Source organism: Rhizopus delemar, genomic scaffold (assembly GCF_000149305.1).
Source record: "Rhizopus delemar RA 99-880 supercont3.5 genomic scaffold, whole genome shotgun sequence".
Lineage (NCBI taxonomy): Eukaryota > Fungi > Mucoromycota > Mucoromycetes > Mucorales > Rhizopodaceae > Rhizopus > Rhizopus delemar.
The window spans coordinates 1,831,126-1,845,622 of NW_027137831.1; the positions used below are offsets into that span (position 1 = coordinate 1,831,126).

General features: G+C 34.5%; 5 protein-coding genes across 5 annotated transcripts; 4 read left to right on the plus strand and 1 right to left on the minus strand.

Moving 5' to 3' along the window:
- Positions 1–664: 664 nt before the first annotated feature.
- Positions 665–4,556, plus strand: RO3G_07466 (uncharacterized protein; the record flags this gene model as incomplete). The annotated part of the gene is made up of 11 exons (XM_067662056.1): positions 665–744; positions 795–1,352; positions 1,411–1,657; positions 1,710–1,897; positions 2,052–2,273; positions 2,328–2,429; positions 2,483–3,108; positions 3,181–3,313; positions 3,495–3,854; positions 3,927–4,263; positions 4,314–4,556. The coding sequence occupies 11 exons, from the start codon at positions 665–667 to the stop codon at positions 4,554–4,556; spliced, it is 3,096 nt and encodes a 1,031-aa protein (XP_067518157.1).
- An 874-nt stretch (positions 4,557–5,430) lies between these two features.
- Positions 5,431–6,599, plus strand: RO3G_07467 (uncharacterized protein; the record flags this gene model as incomplete). Its single annotated transcript, XM_067662057.1, has 4 exons — positions 5,431–5,481; positions 5,556–5,631; positions 5,729–6,469; positions 6,592–6,599. 4 exons carry the CDS (start codon positions 5,431–5,433, stop codon positions 6,597–6,599), a joined length of 876 nt encoding a protein of 291 aa, XP_067518158.1.
- Positions 6,600–7,442: 843 nt separating this feature from the next.
- On the minus strand, positions 7,443–7,721 carry RO3G_07468 (uncharacterized protein; the record flags this gene model as incomplete). The annotated part of the gene is made up of 2 exons (XM_067662058.1): positions 7,443–7,579; positions 7,637–7,721. 2 exons carry the CDS (start codon positions 7,719–7,721, stop codon positions 7,443–7,445), a joined length of 222 nt encoding a protein of 73 aa, XP_067518159.1.
- Positions 7,722–8,925: 1,204 nt separating this feature from the next.
- On the plus strand, positions 8,926–9,955 carry RO3G_07469 (uncharacterized protein; the record flags this gene model as incomplete). The annotated part of the gene is made up of 3 exons (XM_067662059.1): positions 8,926–9,522; positions 9,576–9,866; positions 9,917–9,955. The coding sequence occupies 3 exons, from the start codon at positions 8,926–8,928 to the stop codon at positions 9,953–9,955; spliced, it is 927 nt and encodes a 308-aa protein (XP_067518160.1).
- A 1,922-nt stretch (positions 9,956–11,877) lies between these two features.
- Positions 11,878–14,324, plus strand: RO3G_07470 (uncharacterized protein; the record flags this gene model as incomplete). Its single annotated transcript, XM_067662060.1, has 5 exons — positions 11,878–12,026; positions 12,078–12,429; positions 12,551–12,700; positions 12,762–13,143; positions 13,315–14,324. 5 exons carry the CDS (start codon positions 11,878–11,880, stop codon positions 14,322–14,324), a joined length of 2,043 nt encoding a protein of 680 aa, XP_067518161.1.
- Positions 14,325–14,497: the final 173 nt, after the last annotated feature.

The window sequence follows — 14,497 nt, forward strand, 5'->3', positions numbered from 1 at the left end:
TTTACTTGTAAAAAGTTGTATTCGAAATGACGTTGAACGATCTTTTAGATCCAACAAAGTCACTGATCACTCTTGGTCGACTACAACCACCGCCGCAAATAGCAATATGAACGCCACGTCCTTTGATCCTATACCCATCATCACAGATGCCACCAAACAACCATCTAATTATGACTGGCGAATCCATTCCTTAATGATATGCCGTCACATTATCACTCGAGGTCTAGAAGAAGGCATCGGCAGTGACTTGACCATCCGCGCTTTCAACCGATCCTATCGCCTCCACCGTCTCATCCTAGACCAAAATTCCTATTTCAAGCTGTTACTCGCTGGTGGGTTCAAAGAGTCCGGATCAAGTCAGGTGACACTTCATCTTGAAGAAAATACGTTTATAAACGCTGAGTCGTTTCAATTTGTACTCGAGTATCTCTATGGTAAAATCGAAGAACCTCGGATCACGGCAGATAACGTACGACAGGTTTTGGCAACCTGTTCTTATTTTCAGTTGATGGATGTTTGCGGTCTTTGTGTGGAGTATATCCTGAAGACACTAAATCATCAAAATGTGGTAAACTACTTGTTATTTGCAGATGAACAGATGGTAAAGGGAGCTGACCGCATTTGTGATGCGATCTTTACCTTTCTTTGCCGAGAGGCGTATCATATGGAACGGGATATACTTGCTCATTTGCCTTTGGGTTGGCTAGAGAAAATAGTGGAAAGTGATGCGTTTTGGGTTCCAAGGTAAATCTGTGTGTTCCCAAGGAGATATGGATAACACATTTTCATTGTAGTGAATATGAGAGATATCAGTTTGTGCTCCAAATCATTCAGGCTCAATGCAAAACCCTTATAAAAGGCCCAGAGTTGACACCCGACGATCCTTCACATATCCTACACAAATCAATCCATTATATGCACATGACCTTTGAACAGCTTCAGTCCATCGAACATGATCTTCACCCGTTATCTAGAAAACCTTTAATACCAGAATATGTTTTGAAAGAAGCACTTTGGCAGCAGGTGCAACTACGTTCAAGGATCGAATCGGCTAATGAAAAGGATGCAAAAATCAATGTGACAACAAAGTCATCTAGAAGAACACATAGCGTTGTAGGTACTGATAACGCATTAGAAGAAGAAGATACACCTTATTATCCTATACCTACGAATGATACCACAACCTATACCGGAGAACCTGCTCTTTCCTTAGCTTCTTCAAGGAAACCAAACCTTGCTGTAGAAGGAGAGTATTCTATTTATCCACCATTTCGCTTTAGTGTAGAGTTTACAGATGTTCACTCTTTAAAGCATGGTATGAGAATCTATTCAGATTCTGTCTTTTATGCTGGGTAAGGAAAAAAAACAGATCATAGAATGTATGCGCTCATGTTTGATATATATTACAAGGTCAAACTGGAACATGTACATACAAAAGACACATTCACAAAGAAAAAAAGTACTTCAACTTGGTGTTTACTTGCACCGCCAATCGATGTCCAATCAAGGAGAAGATCCTTATTCTTTTTCATGCTATACTGATAAACGAAAAGTAGTAAAGACTTGGTTCAAAATTTATTGTCCTTCAAGAGGTCCTAAACATACATTGACTCTTTTCCAAAGTAGCCCTGATAATTTTACTGTATTACAGAGTTGGGTAAAAACATAGATAATTGTGATAAAAATTTATTTTTCATCTTGGTGTTTAGGGCTGGAGAAGTACTACGTTGTGTGCTGAAGAAAATGCATTAAATAATCAAACAGAGCCTGATTTAACAGTAACTAGTAAAACCTTTGTTCCTCCACCTACTTCTCCGGTTCAACCAAGTCCGCATGAAACAAGGTCTACTAAATCTCCTGAAATGACATCTGGAAACAAAAATGCTCCTACTTTAAAGTTTACTGTTATCATGGGGCATGTTTAAATAAACCATTTTATTTATTTATAAAAATTGTTTTGTACGCAGTAGGAAAACAGACAACCCCATATTCGGTATTTGAAAGAGAACTGACAAGGAAAAAGAAAAATCTTTTTTTTTTTTCTTTGTTAGACATAAAAAAAAAGAGTTAAAGCATTTGAATCAAACTGAAATAGTGTGTAATTTTAACTCTATGGACAAGCCTTCACTAAACAACTTATACGCTGGACTAATTATTTATCGCATACAAAGAAAGAATAATATAGAATATTTATTATTAAATGATACTTTTACAAATAAAAAGCACTGGTTTTGTCCAAAAGGTCAAGTAATTGGAAATGAAGACAGCATCAAGTAAGAACAATTAATAACATCTATTCACATTGTATTCATCTTTTACTTTCATAGATGTGCACTTCGAGAAACCTTTGAAGTGACCGGTTTACGACCTACTGAACTTCGTGTCGAAGAAGGGTTTGCTATTGAACTTCGATATCTTTCAGGCACCAGGTTTGCTCGTTTATTATTTTGCTTACGCTTTAAAGCTAAAGATTAATTTTTAGAGCCAAAAAAGTAAAATACCACTTGGCGCAGTTGACAGATCATCATATTCGTTTATTATCTAATGCAGAAGGCGTTCATATGCAGTGGTTTAATCAAGCAATAGCTTCAGACAAAGTGATTTTTAAAAGTATGCAAGATGCTTTTAAACATGCTCAAACTTTTATTGAGGCCAAGCAGCTTCGTCTTCAAAAAAAGCGCCAAGATTCTTCACACAACAGGACCTTTGAAGCAGAACAGCAGCAACGTGCCTTGTTGCCGCAGCAGCAGCAGCCAGTAGCAGCAACAGTCGTGGAACAGCAGCAAAGAAGTCAACCGCTTCAACAACAGCAACAACAACAACAACAACAGCAGCAGCAGCAGCAGCAGCAGCAGCAGCAGCAGCAGGTTGAAAACAATCCACTTTATAAAACTCGTCTTTGTGAACGTTTTGAAACGGAAGGCACATGTCCTTATGGACCTAAATGCAATTTTGCTCATGGTATAGATGATTTGCGTGGAAAATTGGAGCCTCAACATGATAAAGAAGAGGTTGTGACAGAGAATGGCAATCAATTGTTCAAAACGAAATTATGCGAAAAATTTATGAAGGAAAGGTTTTGTCAGTATGGTCCTAAATGTCACTTTGGTAACAAAATAGTACTATGAGGGAGGAAGGGAAAAAGGGTGGGAAGAGCGATATTAAACACAATCTCTATAGCTCACGGTGAGGCTGAATTAAAAGAGAGGCCAACAAAACCTGTAGAACGACGTGAGGAGAGTGGAAACATGGATAATGAGATGAATTGGAGAAACAATAATAGACCTAAATATAATGAACAAAGTCGACCCAAGTAAAAAAATAAAACGCAACGCTGCTTGTTTCAAGTGTCATTGATTCTTTGTTAGTGAAAGCAATTGGAGAAATAATCTAGTAACAGACAGAGGAGAAGGTTACCGAAGAATAAAGCAAGATTCTGCTCGAGCAATGGATCGTGAAGAATCGCGAAGAACCAATAAATTTGAAATGAATAGGGGAGTATCATGGAGGTCCAAAGTAGAACCCAACAGAGAAGGATCATGGCGAAATAGAATGGCTAACGATCAAGTATTCAGTACAACGGAAAAATTTAGTCAATTAAAAACTTCTTTATCAGAAGAAGACGTACATCACTCAGTTTTAAAAGCTACTATAAATAGACCTATGAGTAAAGACGAAGATGATATTATTTTAAAGACATCTGTAGAGGAACTTCGACGCCCTACTTTAACAGAACAACAAAGTCGGACAAATAAGACGAACAAAAAGTCATCTCCTCCCCCGCCTGCCAGTGATGAAAAATCATGGATGAAGGTTGTCAAGTTGTCAAGAGAGGAACAAGAGGAATTGGAGAGGTAAAAAAAAAAAAAAAAAAAAAAAAAAAAAACCTACCGAAGGGAGTGATGGATATATAACAATAGTTTTAGTGATTCTTCAAGTACAAATAATATAACATCCTCAGGAAGCACCAGCAGCCAATTTGCAAATGGTACATCTCAGCGTAAGGCAGCCTCGCCCAATAAAACAGCACAGATTGAAGCAATTATCTCTGATTTGAAAAAGTTCTTTTTAAAGCCTGTCAACACAGTCAACACTAAAGGAACATTAATGGAAGATGTGAAAGAAGTGACTCGAATTGAGATGAGAAATGACTTATCAAAGAACCAGTTGCTTTATATCCTTTTAGTGAGCCTTTTAGAAGATGTGCCTGAAACATCAAATATACTTTCCATTTTGAAATCAAGAGATCATCTTTTTAAAACAGTAAGTATGCAACAATGAATAATACTAAAGATGCTAACTGCTTTATTTAGTTTATAAAGAATGAAGCAGATCAATTAGTGCTATTAAAAGCATGGGGACAGTTTGTAAATCAACGTAAACCGGCTATGGTCAATAAGACAGTTACTGCATTATCTCACTGGTATGATTGTGAAATGGTTGATGAAGAAATATTCATTCAATGGTACAATACGCTTGAAAAGGGCAACGCTTTGGAAAAGAAAAGTGAAAAATTTATAGAATGGTTGAATGAAGAAGACGAGGACGAAGACTAAAAATGTGGTTTGTTTTTTAAATAAAGCTTTGTACATTTTTTCCCCCTTAATTTTGCTGTGAATAACTTTGGTCAATTGCTTTGTATCATATTCCTTCTTTTGCTTAATAAAAGTTATTACATTCTTCTTATTGTTCATCCATAGTTTGTTTACATTAGCCCTTGCGTAAAACAGCTACAAAAGACAATTTTGCACACATACCAAAAAAGGGTTGAAGAAGAGATCCTCAATTTATTATTTGATACACTGAAAAATAATAAAAATATGGGTCTGTATAAATACCCGAGTTGAAATAAGGATGTTTGATGCTTTGTTGAATAGATAATGGTTTATTCTGTTACAATGCTTCAATGCTGTGTATCTACGAGCTCTTGTGCTTATTTGGACCGTTTATAACGAGTTTTCTTTTCAAGGATATTAAACAGATGTCAATAGACGCAATGACTTGATTAATTAAGAACAGGTTTGAAGAGACTTTATCTTAAAAATGATTCTTCACTTCAAATAAACAAATGCTATGATCATCATTTTTATAGTATTGCCTATTTATCCTATGTTTATATTATGCTTATTAAATTATACATAATTGCTTCATTTACACTAAAATTCTAAAAACCTACTAAATTATCTTTGAGAGCAATGTTTATGGTGACGTTACACAACATTTTGAGGGGTATTGTTACACAGAACAGTTAAAAGTGGCTTGATACTATGCCTTTTGGATCGATCGGTTAGAGGGAGATAGACCAAATAAGCACTTTTAGGAGTGCGATGATGTTATGAAACAAGGGTAGTCACAAAAGATATACTAAAAATGCAGAGGTTTCATGGTAGAGTTTTTCTTTTTTTATTTCATATATTTGTCCTACCAATCATGAATCACTATGAACATGCAACACACTTATTAGCAGAAGGAAAGATCGAGGTAAAAAGAAAAAAAAAAAAAGGGAATTTATATGACATTTTGTATCAAAAAACAGAGCTTTATATATGTGTTAGGATGCTTTTATAGTATTTATTTCTATTGTTGAACTATGTGCAAAACAGTTGCACCAAGTTAAATTCTTACATCAACGTAAATAAAATTACACGTTAAGTTTAGTAATTTCATTAACTTTTATTATAAAAAAAAGACATTGTAAATAGACCATTCGAATATCAAAATTCAATAGATTTGATTCGAAAAAGCATAGATGGATTAGAAAAAATAATTGTATATAAACCACCCATTCCACCAAGGTCAGAAAAGATCAATGCCACACATTTAAAAAATGAAAACTCAGTGAGTTTTGTTGATGACGATGACGAAGAAGACGAAATGATTGATTTGGAAATTGAATTTGTCAAACAGCCTAAAAAAAGCTCACAACTGACAACGATGGACAATATATTATTTGAAGCAACCATTGATCCTTCTAATCTGGTGCCTGCACAAACGCATACGAGTGACAGTCTTTCAATATCTGCATCTTCAATCGATGCAGATTATGTACCCAATATCCCTCTTCCTCCTTTGTTAGCGATCTACCGCCAATTACAACAGAAAGAAGATCAAAATAATCCAACTCTGCTACCAAAAATTCGCTCACTCTATATGAGTGCCGTGACTATCCCAACTATGATGGAATTTCCTGCGAATTTATTTGCCTATCAACTGACCCTCATTGAATCTGCTATCTTCCGTGCCATTCCTCGTGAAGCACTCTTATCTCATACTACGCGTAAGCCACAACTTCGCATAGTAGCCTCTACCGATTTCTTTAATTTTATCACAAGAACAATTGAGCACTCTATTTTACTACCGCAAGACGTATGTCGACGTGCAGAGATCTTGAATCGATGGATCAAAATAGCTTCCAAATTGTTGACTTTATCTAATTACCAAACTTTGAAAGCCGTCATCTCTGCTTTAGGTACGCCCCCAATACAAAGATTGCGTCGCACTTGGGAATGCATTCCCAAAAAGCAATTGAATCGACTGGATCTCTTGGTCTCGCTTATGTCCGAGTCTCAAAATTACTACCAATATCGTCAGCGAGTTAAAATTCATATAAACCGTCCTGCAGTTCCCTTCCTTGGTGTCTTTATCCATGACATCACTTACATGTCCGCTGCGAATAAAGATAATGCTCGTATTCAAAGCGCTTTAGATGATTTAGAACGGTTTCAGCATTTACCAGAGTATCCTCAGCAACCACCATCTTCATTTGTGATCAAAAAACATTTATTTCGATCTGTTCCAGATGTACTTCATTTTTCATCAAAAGGGACTACATCAGCCGCTGCATGCATGGTGAGCGAAGAAGAATATCAAACAGAAGATAAGATCATCGGATTGGAGCAACAGTTAATTATACAATACGTGCTTATGCGACCGTGGGTTTCTGAAAAAACAATTGATATGCTCAGTCAATTACGTGAACCTACTAAACGACGTCTGTCTGTCACCCCAACCGTGTCAACTAATAGATGGGTCAATTCGAGCGAGGAAATGGAAGAGAATAAAAAGCCGTTAAGTGTATTTTGGCCGTTTAAAAAGAACTGGGCAATCATATCTGAATCAACGTGTCATGAAGAAGAGGAAACATCTTTGGCAAACATACTAAATCCCAAGAAATTATCTTTTAGCTCAAAAAAAAGTAATCATCGTCGTTCATCATCCTTGCCATCGAAATCTGAAATAGGGCTTTAATCATCATTATTTGTTCATATCTTAAAGTATTATACATAGTAAAGAGCAATCAAAGTTTTCAAAATAAAAAATTAAAAACTTTTTTTTGCTCAACAGCAGTTTGTCTGGCATTAAAACACCGATTTTCTTTTTATTTTTTTTTAACTCATTTTTTACTTTATACTTCATTTTAAACACTAATCAATGATACCTTCTTATAAAAGACAAGCAAGTTTTAATGCCACATCACCACCACCTATGAAAAAATCGCCTTTTTCGCCGGACACTAGTCCAACGCCACCACCACCTACGTTTGGTCGACCAATGACAACAGCAGCAGCAGCAGCAGCAGCTATTAAAAAAAGTAGTATGCCTCACCGACGTCAAAGCAGTAGTAGCAGTACTGTACCTTCACGCCAAGGCTCAGTAGAGACAGAAAGAGAAGAAAGTGTGCCCAGAGAAGAAGAAAAGCAACCACAGAAAGATACAGCCATTGACGCTGAAGCAGAAGACGATGAAAAGGAGGAAGTTGTGGTCGATATGGATACTCACATGCAAGCACAGATGGAAAAGACCAAAGAGGACATGAAAGTACTGCTGGAAAATTTCTCGCCTGAACAGCTTCAACGCTATGAAGCTTATAGAAGATCAGCACTAAACCGTACTAATGTGAAAAGAGTAAGATCTGTGTAATGCATCGAATCTTGTATCTTAACTTTACTATAGTTGGTGAGTCAAGTATTAAATCAGCAATGTTCGCAAACCATGGCGTTTGTCGTAGCAGGTTTTTCAAAGGTTTATGTTGGTGAAATAATTGAAAAAGGTTTTAGTTACAAAACATTTTCATAATAGAGACTAAAACAGCTTTTTAAATAGCAAGAGAAATAATGGAAGAGTGGAATGACACGGGATCTATTCGACCAGAACATTTAAGGGAAGCTCATAGAAGATATAAAAAAAACATGAACTTTGCAACTTTAGGAAAGAAATTTTGATGTACATAAAAGAACAGTTGCCAAAAAAAGAATCATTATTTAGCGCCTCTTTTTTTATTTTTCTTTATAAATCATTTTTAATAAAAAAGAGAAAATAATGTAATACATTGATAAGTTAAAATTTGTTTACTGTGGCTTTAATTTAATATTGTTGATTTAGATTCAGTATTTAAAACTAGTAGTAAAGTGAAAGAAAGAAAAGGAAGAAAACAGACAGGAATCGAGTTTAAGAAACAATCTTGTTCATTCTATACACTAAATTATCAAGTTGTGAACAGTGATATCGGAGTATGAATAATACGAATAAAAATGGTTTGCACGCCACATTTCATTATACAATCCATGCAGGTGGAAAAACGGTAGAATTACGAGTAAAAATATTCTACCTGCGTATCACAAAAGAAATTGATCTGATATTGTTAAGTGAATTATGACTGATCCCTCTAAAGAAAGGTACCGAAAATATGGCAATTCATCTTTGATTTACCTTCTTAAATCAAGACTATGACTTCAAGCTTAAGAAACAAATCAGTTCAAGCATTAAAGAAGGTATAGCTGTAAAGTACTATGGATCTGATCCATCCAAGTAGAGTCCACTAACAAGAATTCCTTAACTTTTCAAACTCAAAGTAAACGTTTTATAAATAATAGAAAGTATAAATTAGCAAAAATTTGCATACAATCTTAATTATCACTCTTTATAATGTCAAATCATATCGAAAAATCTGATCTTTATGAACAAACAAGATCACCATCCCCTATGCCACAGCATGATGGTAAACAAGGATACTCACCAGATCAATATCCTATGGACAATATGCCCACTTATTTACCTCCATCCCATCCATCCTGTCCATCCTACAATCAATTTCATGATCCTACTAATTCAAGACCATATATGAGCGGCCCATACAACAGCCCACAATATGTTCAAGCTGAAACCCCTTTGTTGAATCCAAATCCTATGCTTTCACATAATCCTCATGATGTAGAAAGAATTATTGTAATTCAAAATGAAAGACGTTCTTGTGTAGATAGGATGTGTTGTGGATGTTTGACCTGCTGTCCTAAATGGATAAGATGGTTTGCCTGTACTATATTCATTCTTAATGTCATATTTGCTATCATCATTGGTATTATCATTGGCTTATTTAAAGTGCCTACTATTCAATTCACTAGCTATACAGAACAACCTATTGTCACATACGTCAATAATGTATTGGGTGTCTCTTATAAGTTAGGGGTATCAGTAAATAATACTAACTTTGAGCATTTGAGCATTGAAAAGATTGAAGCAGATGTAAGTTGCAATGAATGATTGACAGCTCTGTACTAACAATCTTAGCATTGTAGATATACTACCCTTCACCTTACTATGTCAGAATAGGCTATGGTCAAGTGTATGATATTGGCGTTAATCAACATGAAATTAAGAATTTTACTTTTCCATTTTCGATTGTTATTGATTCTAATAGTTCAACACAAAAAAGTGCATTGACAGACCTTGTTAACAAATGTGGATCAAATACAAATACAATTCAAAATATCGAGCTTGATTATCATATTTATCCCACTTTTAGATTCTTTAATGCACCTGTCACTTCAAATATAACAAAAACGATAAGTATACCTTGCCTTTTGCAGGTAAGAGATGTTAACAATCAAGATATGCCTTTTACTTACATCTGTATTAGGGTAAAAATTTGACTTCTCTTCTTGGATCTAATACTTAAGCTATTACATACTTTTGCTATATTTGATATTACATGAATATGTTCATATAACTATTATATAAAAAGTCTTTAGAACAACAATCATAAACTGACTTGTGATCTTAAATCAAAGTAAATATTTCATGATTAAGTATATTTCTTCGAATTGTATTATATAGCAGAACGTTCGGTGTAGATAAATTAAACTAAAAAAGAAGTTAGGCCTATATACGATTTAACTTATTTTAAGCACACATAAATCATTTTCTTTTTGTTTAAATGCAAATTTTGATCAAGAAAAACATTGATAACTCTCCCTCCCACAAAAGCGTTTATCTTTTGTAATATATATGCTTTCAGTTGGTAAATGTAGAAACTTATAACAATACACACATGTATCTTTCAGAAAATCCCGGTTTACAGCTATGCAAATTGCATCATTTAATTGCGAAAGTCCATTCAGTCATCCGGTGTTAGATTTCATTTTAAACAAATAAAAAATAAATCGATTCAGAATGATTGAGGTTACTAAATAGAAACCTGCCAGTTTATGGTGCTTGGATATCGCTTGTATTTAAGTTGGCATGTAGAGATGAGCAGTTTCTTTCTTTTAAATCTTCTTAGGTCAGGTTGTATTTAGGGTATCCAAGATTGCTTTAACTGAAAGGCTTGTCTAGTCCATATACCAGCTGCTATAATAACCAATTCACATAATGCTGATGGAACAGACAGATAAAGGCAAGGCCTGTTGAAGTAACAGTAGTGCTTTTCTCCAGTTAAGCAAATGATGTAAAGCTAACTCTCGCAATATAGATAATCTCTGTTAATTGAACAAGTTAGACATATATGTAGCAAGAGTATAGGCTTTGCTTTATAATATTTGCTTATCATTGCACTTACTTTATAAGTTCGATCTCTATTGATCATTACCACTACGATATTATTCCAAAGCAATCAATTTATAGGCTTATTGTTATAGTCATAGCAAACAAAACGAGTGATATTCCCAAAATCTACGCTTGATACGATGTACTATTGAGTTATCATTCTAATTGTTTCTAACGGAGTCTGTTACACTTTGATAATTTTATTGGGCAGTTTCCAACTGGTGACTTTGATCTGTGACCAACCATTTTCTTGAAGATAGCTTCTGCCCTTTTTTTTTTTTTTTTTTTCTTGCATTTTTTTTTTTTTTTTTCATTTATTTTTTATGACTGATCAAACTGCACACAATGATATAAGCCATAGATACCCTTTAATTGCTCCAAATGGTGATAATATTAATAATTTATTAAAAAAGCAAAGAAATAAAAGAGCTTGGTATGTTTAGCCAAAAAAAAAAAAAAAAAAAACTAAAGCTAACATTATCATCAGTGATTTGTGTAGATCAAAAAAAGCAAGATGTGAAACCATTGAAGGTTCTAAATCTTGTAGAAATTGTATATTAGTAAAGGAAGGATGCACTTTCAATCGGTCGTAAGTTTAAATTAAATTCTACTTGCACAACAACTTCATTAAAGTTACACATTCAAAAAGCATTAGAAAGCGAGGACCACGAAAAGAGTACTTAAATATAGATACAAACCAAAGCATTACAAAATAACTAATTGTATATAAGATATATATCTTCTTTAGAAGACAATTTACAGCGAATTGAAGGTCTATTGACAAAAATAGCAAATGATAAACAGGAAAATTTTGACAGTAGCAGTAAAAGCTCACATGAAAATACTTCAGAACATCAATCAAACTTTCAGGAGAAAGAAGACAAAAGAAAGACAGAAAAAAAAAAGCCAAGAAATGCTTACACAGCTAATACAGTCTATCATACACATAAAGAAAAAAAATACTTTCAGAGTCTTTTCAACAAATTTTTTCAAACTGCAGGCATACAAATGCAAATAAAAGAAAGTTCCCAAATTTTGCGCGTAAGAAAAGCAGAAATGACGGACCTTGATACAAAAATAGATCCAGTTCAGGATGCCATCATGGCTGGTCTTATTGATCCTGATGAGCCTATCAACGGTATAGAAGATTGGATTTGGAAAATAGCCGGCATTGATAAAGACTTGAGCGATAGATTGTTAAAAGTGTAAGAAACTTCACATTGCATTTTATTGTTCTTTTTTAATACTTTTTATAGATACTTTGCTTGTATACATCCTTCTACACCAGTCATTAATAAAACTACCTTTCTACAAGAGTATCGCAGGATTCGACCTCAACTTCCTTTTGGATGTTTATTAATGGCGATGTACCTTGCAGCACTAAAATATATTGTAGTATTTCAAAAGTTTGGTGATGCAGATAGCCTGAACAATAATGAGCCCTGGAAAATACCTAATAATTTAACAGAGGAACTTCACAATAGACTTTTTGCATACCAGAAATTTAGGTATCTACCTACTTTATCTGTAATACAGTCAACTATAATCGGACAAATACAGCCATTCGGTTTTGATAGATGGACAGCAGGCTGGATTTTGAGTTTCAGTGTAAGTAATTTGAATATATAAATATACAAAGGCTTAAAACTTATTCATCATTTTGCATAGTCTGTCAGGAAGGTAATTTCTTTTGTTTGACATCTTTATACTCAACTTAAATTTATTACAGTGCCAAGATTTAGGTTATCACAAATTAAACGAAAAGTTAGATATCTCTCAAGAAGAAAAGGAAACAAGGCGCAGAATATGGTGGTATGCGTACGTGCAGGATTGCTGGTATTCTGCTGAGACAGGCCGACCTTTGACTATATTTGATGAGGTAAAACAACAGGATGAATGGTTCTATTATCAAAATAAACAGGATGCTAACAATATATTAGGATTGTGATGAGATATATCCATCAGAAGATGCTAGTTGGGAAGAAGTAATGGATATAATGACTGAAGCTGATCAGCATCTACCTCGATTTCCTTCTTTGGATGAAGAGTCAGCAAAAAAACGCAAGTCAAAGACGGTGCCTCTCTATCAGCCATTTATCCAAATGATTAAACTATCAAGAATCCTAGCTATGATTTTGCAAAACCTATATACCCCTCAAGCAAAAAAATATTGCGCTGTACATGGTAGTGATGCTATTGTTGGGTACTTGGATACCGAGTTATCTAATTGGAGAGCCGCTCTTCCTCCTCTATTAGATATTTCATCTGTCGATAAGATGAGTACGGACAGTGTAAAGCACGATGCTTTTCTTGCTATGCCAGGTATATTATTAAAAAGAAAGCTTCCTGCCATTTTTAAAAACTAAATCGTTAAAATACATACAGGGCTCATTTCTATTTCTTATTATACTTTACTGATACTATTGCATCGACCTTTTATTAGACAAGGCACAGACAACGATAAATCAAAGCTTTCGTCACAGACTTCCTTAGCTATCTGTACTAGTGCAGCAACTAGAGTTATTGAGATAGCAGATCATATGAATTATCGTGATTTCTCATGGGGATATTCACTTTACTCTACTATCACTGCTACTTTGATCCATATATTTAATGCACGAAGTCCAGACAAAACAGTATCACAGGCAGCCAAGTCGAAACTTGTTCGAGCCCTTGCTGTCATTGACAAATTGAATCTACTTTGGCCTGGAAAAGATGGGCTAGAAAACCTTTTAAGAAAAAGGATTTTGAACAGCAGACTATGTGCGGAAGATCCAGAATTTGCTGAACAGTTAAAACCTCAACAACAAGTCAAAAATTCATTACAAAATACAATACCAGAAACAATAAACAGACATAATCATGAAAGTGTTTCAACTATAAATGGACCTGATCAAACGCTAAAAAATCATCGGCCTCCTGAAAAGAAGGCTGAAGAATATGAATCTACAACATTCACAAAGGATTATAATTGGCTGGATCAACTCTATCTTCCTTCTCAGCAAGCTCCAAATGAAAATAATTATTTTATGTCAAACGACATAATAGGAAACAATGATATGCAGCAGCATTTGATTGATGTGAATGATTTATATTCAATCAGGCAATTTGGATTTAATACAACCAGTTACAACCCAGCATTCCATCAAACCCAGCCCATGTCTGGTTTCAATAATGTAAACATGCAAGTTCCCTTAGATATGACGTCTAATGTACAAAATGTATTAAGCTTCGATCAAGGCGCAGAGTTTCCATTATTCAACTCCAATATGCCCTTTCCTTATGTACCATCTTTTGGTGATCAAAGCATTGTATTCAATTCAGATACAGAGGCAGCTACCAATTGTCTTAACTTAGACACTATTCCTAGTGGGAATATATCTATTGATCCCCTGCTATTTCAAAATTCTGAAGGTATAACAACGAATTCATTCTGGGGCGTACCAAACGACATGAATGCTGAAGATTGGTATACCTTTTTGGTTCAAAATGAGCTGCAATAAATGGACTACCTTTATACTTATAGCAAATTAGGTTGTATCAAGTATATATATATATATATATGAATACTTTTCGCACGTATATAAAACAAAATCAACCACTGATTTTCTTTAATATAAATGATATAATTACAGTTGTTGTAAAAGTCAAAAAAAAAAAAAAAAAAAAAAAAAAA